Source organism: Halichoerus grypus, chromosome 5 (genome assembly GCF_964656455.1).
Source record: "Halichoerus grypus chromosome 5, mHalGry1.hap1.1, whole genome shotgun sequence".
Classification (NCBI taxonomy): Eukaryota; Metazoa; Chordata; class Mammalia; order Carnivora; family Phocidae; genus Halichoerus; species Halichoerus grypus.
In genome coordinates, this window is record NC_135716.1 from 17,192,340 (window position 1) to 17,207,442 (window position 15,103).

At 43.8% G+C, this 15,103-nt stretch overlaps 1 protein-coding gene across 10 annotated transcripts in view; it reads right to left on the reverse strand.

Annotated features, from left to right (window-relative positions):
• The window catches only part of TBC1D31 (TBC1 domain family member 31), a 65,518-nt gene extending 64,102 nt beyond the window's left edge, over positions 1–1,416 (reverse strand). For 4 of the 10 annotated variants that reach the window (XR_013447706.1, XM_078072054.1, XM_036108350.2 and 1 more), the window contains exon 1: positions 1,163–1,401. Coding sequence is in view for 6 of the 10 variants with exons in the window: in XM_078072054.1 (XP_077928180.1) it covers positions 1,163–1,239 (77 nt within the window). In the remaining 4 variants the exon portion in view is untranslated. Of the gene's footprint in view, positions 1–517; positions 533–1,162 lie in introns of those variants that run through there. The other 6 variants (XM_036108347.2, XM_036108346.2, XM_036108345.2 and 3 more) reach the window with 4 other exon arrangements.
• Positions 1,417–15,103: the final 13,687 nt, after the last annotated feature.

The window sequence follows — 15,103 nt, forward strand, 5'->3', positions numbered from 1 at the left end:
TGTGCAGCAAATGGAAGCAAGATGGCACCACTTGGGGCAAAGGTTTCCACTGAAGTCTTGAGTGGCTAAGACTCAAACAGGTCAGGTATCTGGGATCAGAATGAAAAGAAGAGCTGGGGAGGGAGGGAAAAACAGGCAGAGCACAGAAGACTTTTAGGGCAGTGAAAATACTTTGTATGATACTATAATGGTGTATATACGTCATTGTACATTTGTCCAAACCCACAGAACACACAACACCAAAGTGAATCCTAGCATCAACCGCGGACTTGGGGTGATGATGCTGTGTCAATGCAGATTCATCAGCTGCAATAAAAACACCTCTCTGATGGGGGATACTGATAATGGGGAGGCTATGCATGTGTGAGTGCAGGGGGGTATATGGGAAAATCTCTGTCCCTTGCTCTCAATTTGGCTGTGAACCTAAAGCTGTCCTAAAAAAAAAAAAAGAAGTCTATTTAAAAACAAACAAAAGCAACCAGCAGCAGCAGCAGCAGCAGCAGCAGCGGGGCCTTACTAGAAGGGCCACCTTGCACTGTAGGATGTAACCCCCTGTCGTCACCGCCATACACGCTAACGCGTAAACGCCACAAAACCGGGAGTTTTTGTTCCACTGCTGTCCCCCAGAGCTTAGAAGCTTGGCACAGAGTAGGTGCTCAACCAACAGTTGATGGATGCATGCTTGTCTGAATATAAACGATGATTTAAGATGGATAAGTTGCAGCATTCGGAAGGGGTAGACGTGCACTGTTCCCCTGTCCCTGCATCGTTCGTCCTGAGTTCTTTTCCAGCTGCAATCGTTAACAAATATTTGCTGAGCATCTACTGTGCGCCGGGAATGCTACAGGGCTCCTACGATAATTCAGGCAGGCAGAGCCCTGGTACAAATTCTCGCGCGCGCCTCGCCGACCCCCGGCCCACGACCGGGAAGGGGTCTCTGACGACCTCGGCGTCCGGAGCACAGCAGGACTCAGGCTACCTGCCTTTCAAGAGGTCATCCAGGCCAGGGATCCCGGGCAGGTCAGAGGCCGAGCCCGAACCTCCACCCGGCCCCCTGCACCCCTTCCCGAGACCCTCCCCAACAGCGCCTCCAACGCCTCTGCAAGGACGCAGACCCGCCCCTCGCCGGCCTCCAGGCCCGTCCGCAGCCCGCCGCCTTTACCCGTCCCGAGCGGCCGGGGAGGGCTTGCGGTGCCACAGCTTGCCGCTCTCCTTGTTGCCCAGGTCTGTGCTCTGCATGGCGAAGCCCACTCGCGGCAGCCGCCGCCGCCGCCGCCGCCGCGGGGTGCACAACCGACTCGGCGCCTTCCCGGCAGGCCCCGCGCTCCCCGCCCGGGAAATTTAAGCTCCCGACCCGGGAGATTTGAGCTCCCGCCCCGGCGTCCGGGATCCCCGCGACCCGACCATCCGCGCCCTGGACGCCGACCTTTCTATTCACAGCCAATAGGGAGGCGGTTTTCCTCCCAACTCCGCCCAGGCGACCCCTACAGCTCCGGGCAGTGGAACCGGCCAACGACCTTCTCTTAGACTCCGCCCCTTTTAGAGATCCACCCCCAATCCCGGGGCCCAAAGCCTTCTGGGAATCGTAGTTTTCTGCAGGTGGCACAGGGCGCCGGCAATCCGCGAGAGAATTCTGCACTCTTGGGGCCTCGCGGGGTTTTAGGCTCCCCACCGAGGCAATAAAAGTGGTTTTCTCCTGCGGTCCCTGCGTTCCTTTCTACAGTGCATTTAGGGATTAAGGGTTGTAGAGACAACTATTAGAGAAGGACCCAAATACATCGAGAATTGAAGGGTTCCTTTTATAGAGCATTCGGGCTTAAAAAGAACCTCTGTAGAGTCCATTTTTCTTGTCCTTTTCACCATCGTGATTCCTTTTTCAATTGTAATCTAACAAGAGGCGCCAGTATCATGGTGTCCAGTCCACCAGTCGTGGACCAGAAAAGCAAAATGTCATCAGCAACCAGTTGCGCTGACATCAGAGTTCCTTTTTGTAAAAATTCACTTAGCACTTCTGTCGTGCCTACCAGGTATCAAGCGTTCTTCTAAGTGCTTTACGATTATTAATCCATTTAATTCTCATAGCAAACCTACAATGCTGGTAGTACTATTATTCTCATTTTTTGTGTTCTGTGAGGTAGTTTATTGGTTTCCTGAGACTGCAGGAATAAATTACCACAAACTTGGTGAAGAAGAAGAAGGAGGAGGAGGAGGGGAAGCAGAAGAAGAAGAAAGAAGAAGAAGAAGAAGAAGAAGAAGAAGAAGAAGAAGAAGGAAGGAAGGAAGGAAGGAAGGAAGGAAGGAAAGAAAGAAAGAAAGAAAGAAAGAAAGAAAGAAAGAAAGAAAGAAAGAAAGAGAGAAAGAGAAAGAAAGAAAGAAAGAAGAAAGAAGTTATTCTCTCATAGTTCTGGAGGCCAGAGTCAGAAATCAAGATGTTGGCAGAGCCGCTCCCTCCAGAGGCTCTAGGGAGGATTCCATTCCTTGCCTTTTCCAGCTGGTGACCTCCTTGACTTGGGACCACATCATTCCCTTCCAACCCTCCATTCTCGGCCTCCATCTTCACATTGCCTTCTCTTTCCCACCTCTGTTTCAAATCTCTCTTATAAGAACACCTGTCATTGGACTTAGGGCCCTCCCGGGTAATCCAGGATGATCTCCTTATTCCAAGATTCTTAACTTAATTACACCGGCAAAGACTGTTTTCTAAATAAGGTAACATTCACATGTTCTGGGGATTAGGTCGTGGATATACATTTTGGGGGGCCACTGTTCTACCTACTGCAGGTAGGTACTTCTTTCATCCCTGTTTTGCAGACAAGGAATTGAGTTAGTAGGGGAGCCAGGATTAGATTTTTAGTCTTTTCATTCTTAGTCTCCATGTTTTTCTACAACAGAGAAATGAGTTTTTACAAAATTATAAAGCCATGAAAAAAGTTTTTCTACAACAGAAAAATGAGTTTTTACAAAATTATAAAGCCATGAAAAAAGCCAGTTTGAAAAGCTCAAACTCTACCAAAAAAACAAAACTCTCACAAAAATTTATTTTATTTTTTTAAAGATTTCATTTATTTATTTGAGAGAGAGAGAGCACAAGCAGAGTGAGCGGCAGGCAGAGGGAGAAGCAGGCTCCCCACCGAGCAGGGAGCCCCATGCGGGACTCGATCCCAGGACCCTGGGATCATGACCCGAGCTGAAGGCAGACACTTAACTGTCTGAGCCACCCAGGCGCCCCTCAATGCAGATTTTAAAACTTTTTGTATTGTTACCGAGGGGTGGCTCTGAGAGACCACACAACTTTTCATAACCTGTTGCAGAAGAGACCATCACGTTCCTCATTTTTATTTATAGGATTTGAGATGATAATAAATTATGCATGTGAATGTTTGCATTTTTAGTCAGGAAACAGGGTGTTAGGCTTATGGGCGCTTAACTTGAAACGCGGGTTATTTCTCACATTTCTATCCCACGCAGGTAACCAAGCAACATTTTTATCAGTAGCAGAGACAAACATGCTGAATGATTTCCTTAACTACTTTGGTTTAACCTGCCTGCAGGTCGGCTTGTATGGGCTGTCACAGCCCATGTGACCATCCTATTCAATTTTAGGTATGTGATAAAGAGGTTTCCATATTACAGATCTTCTGGACGCCCACTTTGCACTTATCTTTGGATTGAATTTGGGCCAGATCTGAAGGTCAGGCTGGCGACTGAAGAGACATGCCCCCAGTGGCTGTCAGCCTTCTCCTTATTATAATTTCCCAATGTTTATAACCCAAGTTGGTAGACCATTTGCTAGTTCCTTCCTGAATCATTACTCGGTCAATAACTGATGCATCGTATAAATATATTTTTTCAGCCTAACTGAGGTGTAATTGATATTCAATAAACTTCATGTATTTAAACTGTATAATTTTATGATTTGACATAAATATACTCTTATGAAGCTATCATCATAATCAAGATCATGAACATATCCATCACCCCTGAAAGTTTCCTCCTGCCTGTTTGTAATTCATTCTCTTTCTATCCCCACCCCATCTTGCCCGCAGGCAACCACTAATCTGCTTTCTGTCTCATAGTTAATTTTTTCTAGAAATTTATATAAATAGGTCCTAAACTATGTACTCTTTTTTTTTTTTTCTTTTGGCCTGGCTACTTTCACTCAGCATAATTATTTTGAGAATCAACTATATTGTTGGGTATATCAACAGGTCATATGTTCTTATTGTTGAGTGGCATTTCATGGTATTGATATACCACAATTAATGTATCCATTCACCTTTGATGAACATTTGATTTGGATTGTTTCCAGTTTGGGGTTATTACAAAGACAGCTGTTATGAACATTCCTGTACAAGTCTTCGTGTAAACATATGTTTTCAGTTCTGTTGGGTAAATTCTTAGAAGTGGAATGGCCGGGCCATATATGATAAGTAGAGACTTAACTTTTTAAGGAAGTGTCAAATGTTTTCAGAGTAGTTGTGTCATTTTGCATCCCCACCAACAGTGTAGGATAGTTCCAGGCACTCCATATCTATGATGAGTCTTTGTGATTACAGCCATACTAGGAATGTTGTGGTACTTCACGGTGATTTTAATTGCCCTTTCCGGAATGACAAATGATATGTTCAGCATCTTTTCACGTGATCATTTGCTTTCTGCATATATCTTGGGTGAAGTATCTGTTCAAATATTTTATCCAGTGTTTAATTGGGCTGTTTTTTCTTATTGAGTTTTGAGAGTTCTTTACATATTCTGGATCTAAGCCCTTTATCATATATGCGCTTTGCATATATTTTCTCCCCGTTTGTGGCTTGTTTTTTCGTTCTCTTAACAATATCTTTCAATGAGTAGATGCTATTAATGTTGATGAAGATCAACCCAACAGTGTTTTCTTTTATGAATTGTGTGTTTGGTGTCATGTCTAAGAAATCTTTACTTAATCCAAGGTCACAAAGATTTCATCCTGTTTTCTTCTTTATATATATTTCAAATACATCCTCAGAGTGAACAGAAAGTTATGTGTGTCCAAGGGATTTTAGGGAGTTGCTTTGCTAAGTCCTTTCTCCTTGCCCTCTTGCCTATTCCACTTCCACCACTGTGGGATGCTTTCTTTTTTGCAATGATAATCTATAATCTGGAGAGAGAAGAAGCACTTCCACTTTGCCTACTTTGTTAGAGGGTATTTAGTGGACATTTGGATTGCTCAACATCTGAAAACCCTTTCTGTTTGGGAAAAATCCCAATATATTTAGAAGGTAAAGGGCAGCTCTTCCCTGGCACCCAGTTCTCTAACGCCCCCAAACCTAGGCCAATCAAGGAGTGAGCAAGCAAATCAAACCAGTATGGTAACCGAAGACAACTGAAAATACAATTCAAATATTTACTGCAATCTCTCAAAGAGCATCAAGTAGAAGCAATTAATAACCTTTAGCAAATTTCTTCAAATACCCTTTTTCACCTTATTGAGTTAGGTTAAACTAAGTTATGCCACAATAACTAAGAACTCCACAACTCAGTGGCTTAAAACAACTCAGCAGCTTATGTTGCTCATCTTAGTCTCTAGGGGAACCGGGTTGATGGAGTAGCCAACATTTCAAAAGTTTTTGGTTGCTGTCCAGGGGAAAGAGAGTTCTAAAGGGTCTCATACCAGCAATTAAATGCTCTAGCCCAGAAATGTCACTATAACTTTTACTCCCAGTTCACTACCAGACCTAAGGCTCCATCCAAACACAAGGGGCCGGGAAGTGCAATAGGACTAAATTAGTTATCTGTAGCTGCAATATTGCTGTGAAAAAGCAACCACCAAAACTCTGTGCTATTCAACCATGAGCATTTACTGCTCACACATCTGGGATCAGCCAGACTGTTACTGCAGCATAAAGTAGCCCATCCTGACTAGTAGAGTAATTTTGTCCCCATTTTACAAACAAGGTTTGGTGTGCTTATTTACTTGTCTAAGGTCATGTAGCTATTGAGGCAAGAATCAAATGTTGGGGTACCTGGCTGGCTCAGTCGGAACAGCATGCAATTCTTGATCTCGGGGTTGCAAGTTTGAGCCTCACATTGGGCACAGAGATTACTAAAAATAAATAAATAAATAAATAAATAAATAAATAAATAAATAAATAAAAACATAAAATAAAATTAAACAAATGTAGACCTATCTGGCTCCATTATCTCACTGCCTTTCCTGCACCAGATTAGTGTGGTTGTGAATTCTTCCAAAAGACCTATCGCCGGGACCAGAAAATAATTTATTGCTAGTCTGGGTTAAAGAATCTCTGGGAACTTTTGTAACAAGATTCTGTTTTATCTCCTTGGAAAAAGGTTTTATTTGCACATTAAAAGGGGTGTTGGTAATCAAAGATGTTGAGAGCACTTAAAAAAAAAATAAAGCACTGAGGTAGTGGGGCTGGGGGAGGGTATATGGTTAGAAGGTAGACGTGGATAATTTTGCCTATCCAGCACTGTCCTTCCCCCTCCCGCCCCCCCCCCCCATGCACTGTTACACACACATTCTGGGAAATGCTTCTAGCCCACCTCTCACTGGTCAAATGATTGGCTCAGGGGTGGGGCCTGACTCAGCTGAGCCAATCAGAGCCCTTCTTTGGGATTTTTAAAGTTGAGACCAAGTGCCCCCAAGTCTCAGTCCCTCTCTGGTAGCAAAGACTGGAAGCTGCCAGAGGCCGTAGCTCCAACTTTGTGGTGTTGGCCAGTCTGAGAGAGGGTAGCTGGAACTCGGAAAAAAAAAAAAAAAGGAGAGATAGTAAAAGAACATTCTGTTCTGGCAGGATTTATGTCTCTTGTTCTAATTATCCCAGAAGCTTGCCTGGACTCTTGTCCTTCCTATACTCTGGTCATTTGAGCTAAAACATTGCTTTCTATTTCTAAAATAGATGTAATTGGAAGAAAAAAGAATCAGGGAAGGCTTCAGAAGGGTGATACATGAGCTGAGTCTGGAAGGATGAATAGGGGTTACGAGGCAGAGACGTTAGGGAGGGAAACAGCATCTGCAGAAAGTCAGGGGCATTTGTGAAACAACATAGACCCTTCTAGAAACTAGAAATGTTTAGTGTAATTAAAGCACAAGATGCACAAGGAGATATTATGCATGTAAAGTGTTCAGCACCTAGAAAACCCTCAATAATAATAACAACAATTATTATTATTATTATTATTATTATTATTATTATTATTATGTGGGTGAATGGAGGAAGAGTGAGACACATGTCAAAGTCAGAATATAAAAGACCCAGACTGCCATTCTAAGGCATTTGGATCTTATTCTAAAAGGTTCTAGGATAACTTGTGGTTTCTAGACACATCCCTCTGACCTTAAGAGAAAGATCACTTTTTTTTTTTTTTAAGATTTTATTTATTTATTTGACACAGAGAGAGGGAACACAAGCAGGGGGAGGGGAAGAGGGAGAAGCAGGCTCCCTGCCGAGCCACCCAGGTGCCCCTAGGAGAAACATCACTTAAAAGAGTTTGAGGCTCAAGGCAGAAAGAGGGTGGGGGCTGTTGTTCTACTTGAGACAGAAGTGATGAAGGGTCGACCAAGGCACTCACCACCAAAGGAATCCAAGCAGGCAACAGTTAGATGACAAGGGTACATTGATATACTGGGTAGGAAAGCCGACATTGCAAAGGAAAGAGTTGTGTTTCCTCAGTGAAACAGAAATGTGTATCATGCTGCTAACTGATGCAAACCCGTGTTTGCAATGATGCAAACCCATCAGGCCATGTTTTCCATTTCCTAGATGACTCAGCTGTTTGGCATGGTGGGGAAGGCGGGGAATAAGGCAAGAGCCTTTGCAGGTGAGCTACGACACAGCGCCCCTCTCCCACCCTTTTAACGTGACTCAGAAGAGACAAAGAAAATCAAAGAGACATGCTCCAAGTTGCTTGAATAAATATTCATGTCTAGGTGTTCTCATAAAACATACATGAAAGCAACCAGGGGCAGTGTTTCCCGTGTAATCAAAAGGATTTGGCGACTACAGCTGGAATGGGACAGTATCAGAGCCAAGGGGGAAATGTGATGTTTCTTTTGACAGGTGGCAAGATCATCCCCACGTACAGTGAGAAACTGCTGACACAGACTGTGGTTTCTCAAAGTCCTCCTGCAGGCTGAAGGAAGGAGGAGACCAGAGAGGGAAGCTCCCTCTTCCAGGACAGAATGGGCCGTGGCTGCAAGTTCCCAGTCTTTTTTTTTTTTAAAGATTTTATTTATTTGACAGAGAGAGACATAGCGAGAGAGGGAACACAAGTAGGGGAAGTGGGAGAGGGAGAAGCAGGCTTCCCGTGGAGCAGGGAGCCCAATGTGGGGCTCGATCCCAGGACCCTGGGATCATGACCTGAGCTGAAGGCAGACGCTTAACGACTGAGCCACCCAGGCGCCCCTGCAAGTTCCCAGTCTTTATAGCCCTTCCACGTGGGCAGGAGAGGCGGAGGGTGTGGAATTCTTGGCCCCCATCATGTCCACAACTGTCTTAAGAAAGACTGCCTGTAGCCACCTCTGTCGTAGCCACGACGGCATCATATTCCATCTTATGGATGGGGCATAATTTTATCATCCCTCTGTTGTTGGCAGATGGGTTTTAAAAAATTACATGCAAACTTTATGCCAGAGACATTAATATCTAAGTGTGTTATTGTAGGCACCAGTCAAAGGCAGCATGGAAAAGTTCGATTGGAAGCTTAAATTTTTACATTATGCTCTGCGGGTGGGGGCCTGTGCCAAAGCCCTCCCCGGGCAGAGGATCGTGGAGTCAGAGAGCGCTGGGAATATGTCCCACGGGACTGAATGGGAATGAACATTTGTGGGCTCAGAGGACGGGCTATCAGTCACATGGGATAGGATGCCAGTAAACAGTGAGTAAAATACCTCTAATTGCTGTAAGGGAAGAAGGCGAACTGCAAAGCATTTATCATGCATTAAGGGATTCTAGGGCAGTGTGGCCTCCTTCCTCCAGTGCCCAGTCTGGACAGTGTGCGCAAAGAGGCCACAGAGCCCAGTGAGGATGATCAGCAAGACATCTGCACCTAACAGACCAGGCTCTTCAGTCTCTTCTGATTTTTATGTGGCCTTACTTAACAGTAAAAATCATCTTCCCCAAGTAATTTTTTAAAGATTTTATTTATTTATTTGAGAGAGAGAGAGCATGAGTGGGGGTGGGGTGGGTGGAAGGGGCAGAGGGAGAGGGAGAAGCAGACTCCCCACTGAGCAGGGAGCCTGACTTAGGGCTCCATCCCAGGACCCTGGGATCATGACTTGAGCCAAAGGCAGATGCCCAACTGACTGAGCCACCCAGGCGCCCCTCCCGAGTAATTTTTTATTTTTTTTTAAGATTTTATTTATCTATTTGACATAGAGAAGCGGGGAAGAGAACAAGCAGGGGGCGTGGGCAGAGGGAGAATCAGGCTCCCCGCTGAGCAAGGAGCCGGATGTGGGGCTCGATCCCTGGACTCTGGGATCATGACCTGAGCCGAAGACAGACACTTAATGACTGAGCCACCCAGGCGCCCCCCAAGTAATTTTTTAAAAATACTTTTTTTAGAGCAATTTTAAGTTCACAGAAAAATGAAGAGAAAGGTAAACAGATTTTCCCATATACCTCCTGCCCCCACACATGCACATTCTCCACCATTATCAACGTCCCCACCAGAGGGACACCTCTGTTACAGTTGATGAACCTACATGGACATATCATAATTTCCCAGAGTCCGTGGTTTATATTATGGTTCTCTCTTGGTGTTGTACATTCTATGGATTTGGACATTATAATATCATAGAGAGTATTTTCATTGCCCTAAAAATCCTCTGTGCTCCACCTATTCATCCCTCCCTTCTCCCTTTTACCCGAGTATTTTTGTTTTCATTATACTGATGGCTTTGAAAAATATTGCAAGCAACTTTCTGCATGAGGAAAGGGAAAGATAAGATAGGACATGCACAACAGGATTGCCTCTTTCACCTATAGACCTTAGAAAGGTGTCACTCTGCCCATAGGGGCCTATCCAAAGGCCTCCCTGGTCAGAAGGCTGTGGAATCAGAGAATGCTGGGACTATTTCCCATAGGACTGAATAATCTGAATTTTGCATAAAATTAAAACCTCTAACTCATGAGTACTGTGAACACAGAGTCCTAATTTCGCATATTCCACCCTATTCTCCCTGTAAGTATGTTGCCTGAGTCCATTGGCTCTAATGCTTACTAGTACTCTAACCTTGGGCATAGTATTTAACTTCTCTGTGCCTTGATTTCTTCGTCTGTAAAATCGGGATTATAATAGGAGCAAGGCCATAGAATTGTGAAGAGTTTAGAACAGCATTGGCACACGGAAGACCTCAGTGAATGCTAGCTGTTATTATTGCTGTTATTATTTTTTGTATCTTTCTTTATTAAACCATCCAGAATGCTACAGACTTTGCTGATTATTATCCACAGACAAGAAATGGGCAACCACATTATGCTTTTCTCACTGGTAGTATAGCACACAGCGATTCCTTGGAGGGCCCCATGCCCATTACTTAGCACTACGGATGTACAAGAGACAGTAATCCAATAAAAACTTGCACACCCAGGAAGTCTCTGGTGCTGTCTTCATCTGTATTCTCAAGGCTTATTCTGCTAAGCAATGAAGGGAATTCATCATTTGCATGATGATCCCGTTTATGCCCCCTTCACACACCACAAACACACACACACACGCACACACACACACACACACACACACACACACTCCTATATATTCTATTATTGCTATTATTTAAGCCCTTCTAAGGAGAGTAACAGTGATGTGCTGACAAATTTAACAACTTACTCTCTGGACATAAAGAAAAAAAGCATGTAAATACTCCTACAATTCAAGACCAGTTTCAAGCTAGCAATGTGGCGTCATTGGAAGGAGGCGAGCAATAGTACACTGTTACATAGTATGTTCCCTATACAGATACAATGGACACGAGTAATCTCAACAGCATTGATAATTATAAAACGTGGTACAGTAATTAAGAAATGATTTTTTTTCAAATCATCAAATGTTTCAGTTGTCTGTTGCTGTGTAACAAATCACCTCAGAGTTTATTGGCTTAAAACAAAAATGATTTCCTAAATTCCACAGTTCTGTGAGTTGACCATGCTCAGCTGAGCAGTTCTGCTGCTCCCTGGGTTCTAGCCATGGTCACTCATGGCTGCATTCAGCTGAAGCTTACCTGGGACTGAAACATCCAAGATGGCTTCTCATCTACCAATGCCTCTGCCCACGGGGCCTCTCGTCATTTGGCAGTCTAGCTGGAGTTCCTTTATGTGGCACTGGGTTCTAAGACAGGAATGCTCCAATAGGACAAGCCTGCACGTATACGTGTTTAACAAGCCTCTGTTTGCATCATCATGCCTGCTAATGTCCCATTGGCTAAAGCAAGTCACATGGTCAGGTCTAGACTCAATGTAGAAGGAGCAACTGGACATCTATAGGCTAAAAACATAAAACAAAACAAAAACCAAAAACCCTTGACCTAAGTCTTATACAAAAGTTAACTCAAAATGGATCACATAGGTTGACAAAGGTGGTAAAAGAAATTCAATAGAGGAAAGCATTTTCAGCAAATGGTGCTGGAGCAACTGGACATCTATAGGCTAAAAACAAAAAACAAAACAAAACCCAAAAACCCTTGACCTAAATCTTATACAAAAGTTAACTCAAAATGGATCAATGTAGAAGGAAATTACACACCTGCATGATCCCAAGAGATGTGTTTTGTCAGAGATTCCTCATGTGATGGTTGACCACAGATGCCATCAGGAAATCCCAGAGGCACAGTCAGTGGGAGCACATATAGGAATAAATCATCCTTTGAAGGGGGTTGAGAGGGTTGTCCTACTGTGTGTGTGTGTGTGTGTGTGTGTGTGTGTGTGTGTATCTTGGGGCGGTAAGGGGAGTTGCAAAAGGAGGAGGAGTGGACAAGCGTTGTATGTAACTCAGTGATTCTGAACCAAGAGTGACTGCCCCAGACCCCAGAGGACATTTGGCCGTGTCTGCAGACGTTTTTGACTGTCATAACCGAGAAGGCGTGTGCTACTGGCCCATGGTGCCATGGCTGGGGCTAATCATCCTACCATGCACAGGGAAGCCCCGCACCAACAAAACTGTTTGACCCAAAGTGTCAACAGTGCTGGGTCTGTGAAACCCTGCGTGTAACCTAACACACGCACAAATTTGTCTGGTTAGTGTGTACTCTCTCTTGCCGACACATTTTTTCCTACCGCCTTTGACAACACGTTACAAGATATAAAACGCTTTCGGAGCTCTCTAAATGCATGTTCAGCCTACTTGGATTGGCTTCAAACAAACGTGACAGATGTAGCTTTTCTGGCTCCAGTGCTTGCCAGTCAAGCATATGCATGTTTGCACATTGCATCTGCAGCATCAGCAGTAACGTCCTGTGACTAAAGGAGCTTGCACATCCGACTTCCACCGAGACATCTTGAATTACTTTTCCTCCGAGTCTGCCGGCTCTCAGGTGCTCTTGATATCTCTCTTTGCTTTCTCCAGGTAAGCTATTCTGTTCCATTCCTCACTGTCCGAAGACTACATTTGCCCTCTCTCTGCAAAGGAGATCCTCGTTCGCTAGTTCAATAAATATCAGTGGAACTCCGATGTGGGCAAGGGCTGTTCTGGGTGCTGGAGAATGGCAGTGAACAAGACAAAATTGCCCTTGCCTGGAACTTACATTCTGGTTAGGAAGACAGACAACTACTGAGAAAATAAATAAATTATGTCATGTCAGGTAATGAAAAGTGAAGAATTGTTTTAAAGATTTTATTTATTTATTAGAGAGAGAGAGAGAGAGAGAGATAACATGGGGGGGAGGGGCAGAGGGAGAAGCAGACTCCCTGCTGAGCAGGGAGCCCGACACATCCCAGGCTCCATGCCAGGCTCCATCCCAGGACCCCAGGATCATGCCCTGCACCAAAGGCAGACGCTCAACCTACTGAGCCACCCAGGTGCCCCAAAAGTGAAGACACATTTAAGCAGGGTAAAGGGATGAGCAGGAGGGTCGGGCTGATACCTGGGTGACGGTGTCCAAGGAAGGCGCTGCTGGCAGGTATTGTCTAAGCAGGGAACTGGGTGCCGCGCAGGAAGGAGACACAAAGGCAGGTTTTCAACAGTGTACTCACTGTGCTGTGTAAGACATTTATATTGGCTTCCCAGGGCTGCTGTAACAAGGTATCGCGAATTGGGTGGCTTAAAATAGTGAAATTTATTCTCTCACAGTTTCAGGGGCTAGAAGTCTGAAAGCAAAGTATTGGCAAGGTTGGTTCCTTCTGGAAGCTCTGAGGGAGAGTCTGGTCCATGCTCCTCTCCAAGCTCCTGGTTCTGATGGGCAATCCTGGGGTTTATAGATGTGCCACTCCAATCTCTGCCCTTGTCTTCCCATGGCCTTCTCCCCCTCCGTTTTCTCTTTGTATATCAAGTCATTGCTAATCCAATGGACTGGCTCACCCTCATCAAGTATGATCTCATTTAAACGTGGTTACATCTGCAAATACTATTTTCAGATAACATTATATTCATAGGTGCCGGGGTTTAGGATTTTAATATATCTGTTTGGGGAACACATTTCAGCTTCTAACATGATTGTTTGGGGGTATCACAATGACTAAGGGCACAACAGGAATTTAGGAAAGGAGTCAGGGATGCTAGGTAGACATCCTACAATGTATAAAATGGTCCTGCATCCTTTTGAACGTTTCCAACATATTCCTGTAAGTGAAAACCCTGTTTGTAATATATGAACTAGAACCTAATTCTGTTTTACATGGAAACATAAAGAATATTTAAAGGGATTTAATATACTCTAAGTTGTCCTGGAATGCAGCTACTGGATTCACTGAGACGAGATTGTACTTTTTCTTTTTTGTTTGGTTTCGTTTTTTTTTTTTATTTGAATATATTTGACATATACCATTGTGTAAATTTACGGTGTATATACTTACTGTTTCTAATGTATATGTGTTTATTATTTCCTCTGTCTTACATAAAAAATGGCATATTATATATAAAATATTTGCAGTTTCTGTTTTTTTCACTTACTAAGGTATCCTGGAAATCATTCCATATGTATTCATAGAGATCTTCCTTATTCTTTCAAATTATTCTAATGTGTCAATGTACCGTAGTCTGCAACCTGTCTCCTATGTACGGGCACTTGGGTCCTTCCAATATGTTGCAATTACAATAACACAATAAATAACCTTGTATCTGACTTTTGTACAATTTTTTTTTTTTCTGTACTCTTCCAGGTTTATATTCAGGGTAAGTTACTAAAATTGCCATTGTTAGGTTAAACAGTAAATGTATACGTTGTTTCTATTCTCGAGGGATTATACTACTTTTTTGCCAAGCTGGTAGGTGAAAAATAGCATCTCAGTATGGCTTTAAGTTGCATTTCTCTTATTATGGGAAAAGTTGAATATCTTTTAAAATGCTTCAGGGTAATCTATTTTTTGGTGAATTATCTGTGCATTTTGTCCATTTTTCTATTGGGTTTTGGTCTTTTTTTTTTTTTTTTAAAGATTTTATTTATTTATTCATGAGAGACAGAGAGAGAGAGAGAGACAGAGGCAGAGGGAGAAGCAGGCTCCCCGCGGAGCAGGGAGCCCGATGCGGGACTCGATCCCAGGACCCTGGGATCACGACCTGAGCCGAAGGCAGACGCTTAACCGACTGAGCCACCCAGGCGTCCCTGGGTTTTGGTCTTTTTTCCTCATTTTTAAAAAAGATTTTATTTTATTTTTTATTTTTATTTATTTATTTATTTTAAAGATTTTATTTATTTATTTGAGACAGAGAGAGCACATGAAAGTAGGGAGTGTCAGAGGGAGAAGCAGGCTCCCTGCCGAGCAGGGAGCCTGATGCGGGACTCGATCCAGGGACTCCAGGATCATGACCTGAGCTGAAGGCAGTCACTTAACCAACTGAGCCACCCAGGCGCCCAAAAAGATTTTATTTTTAAGTAATCTCTACACCCAACATGGGGCTCAACCTCAAGACCCCGAGATCAAGAGTCTCATCATGCCTTACCGACTGAGCCAGC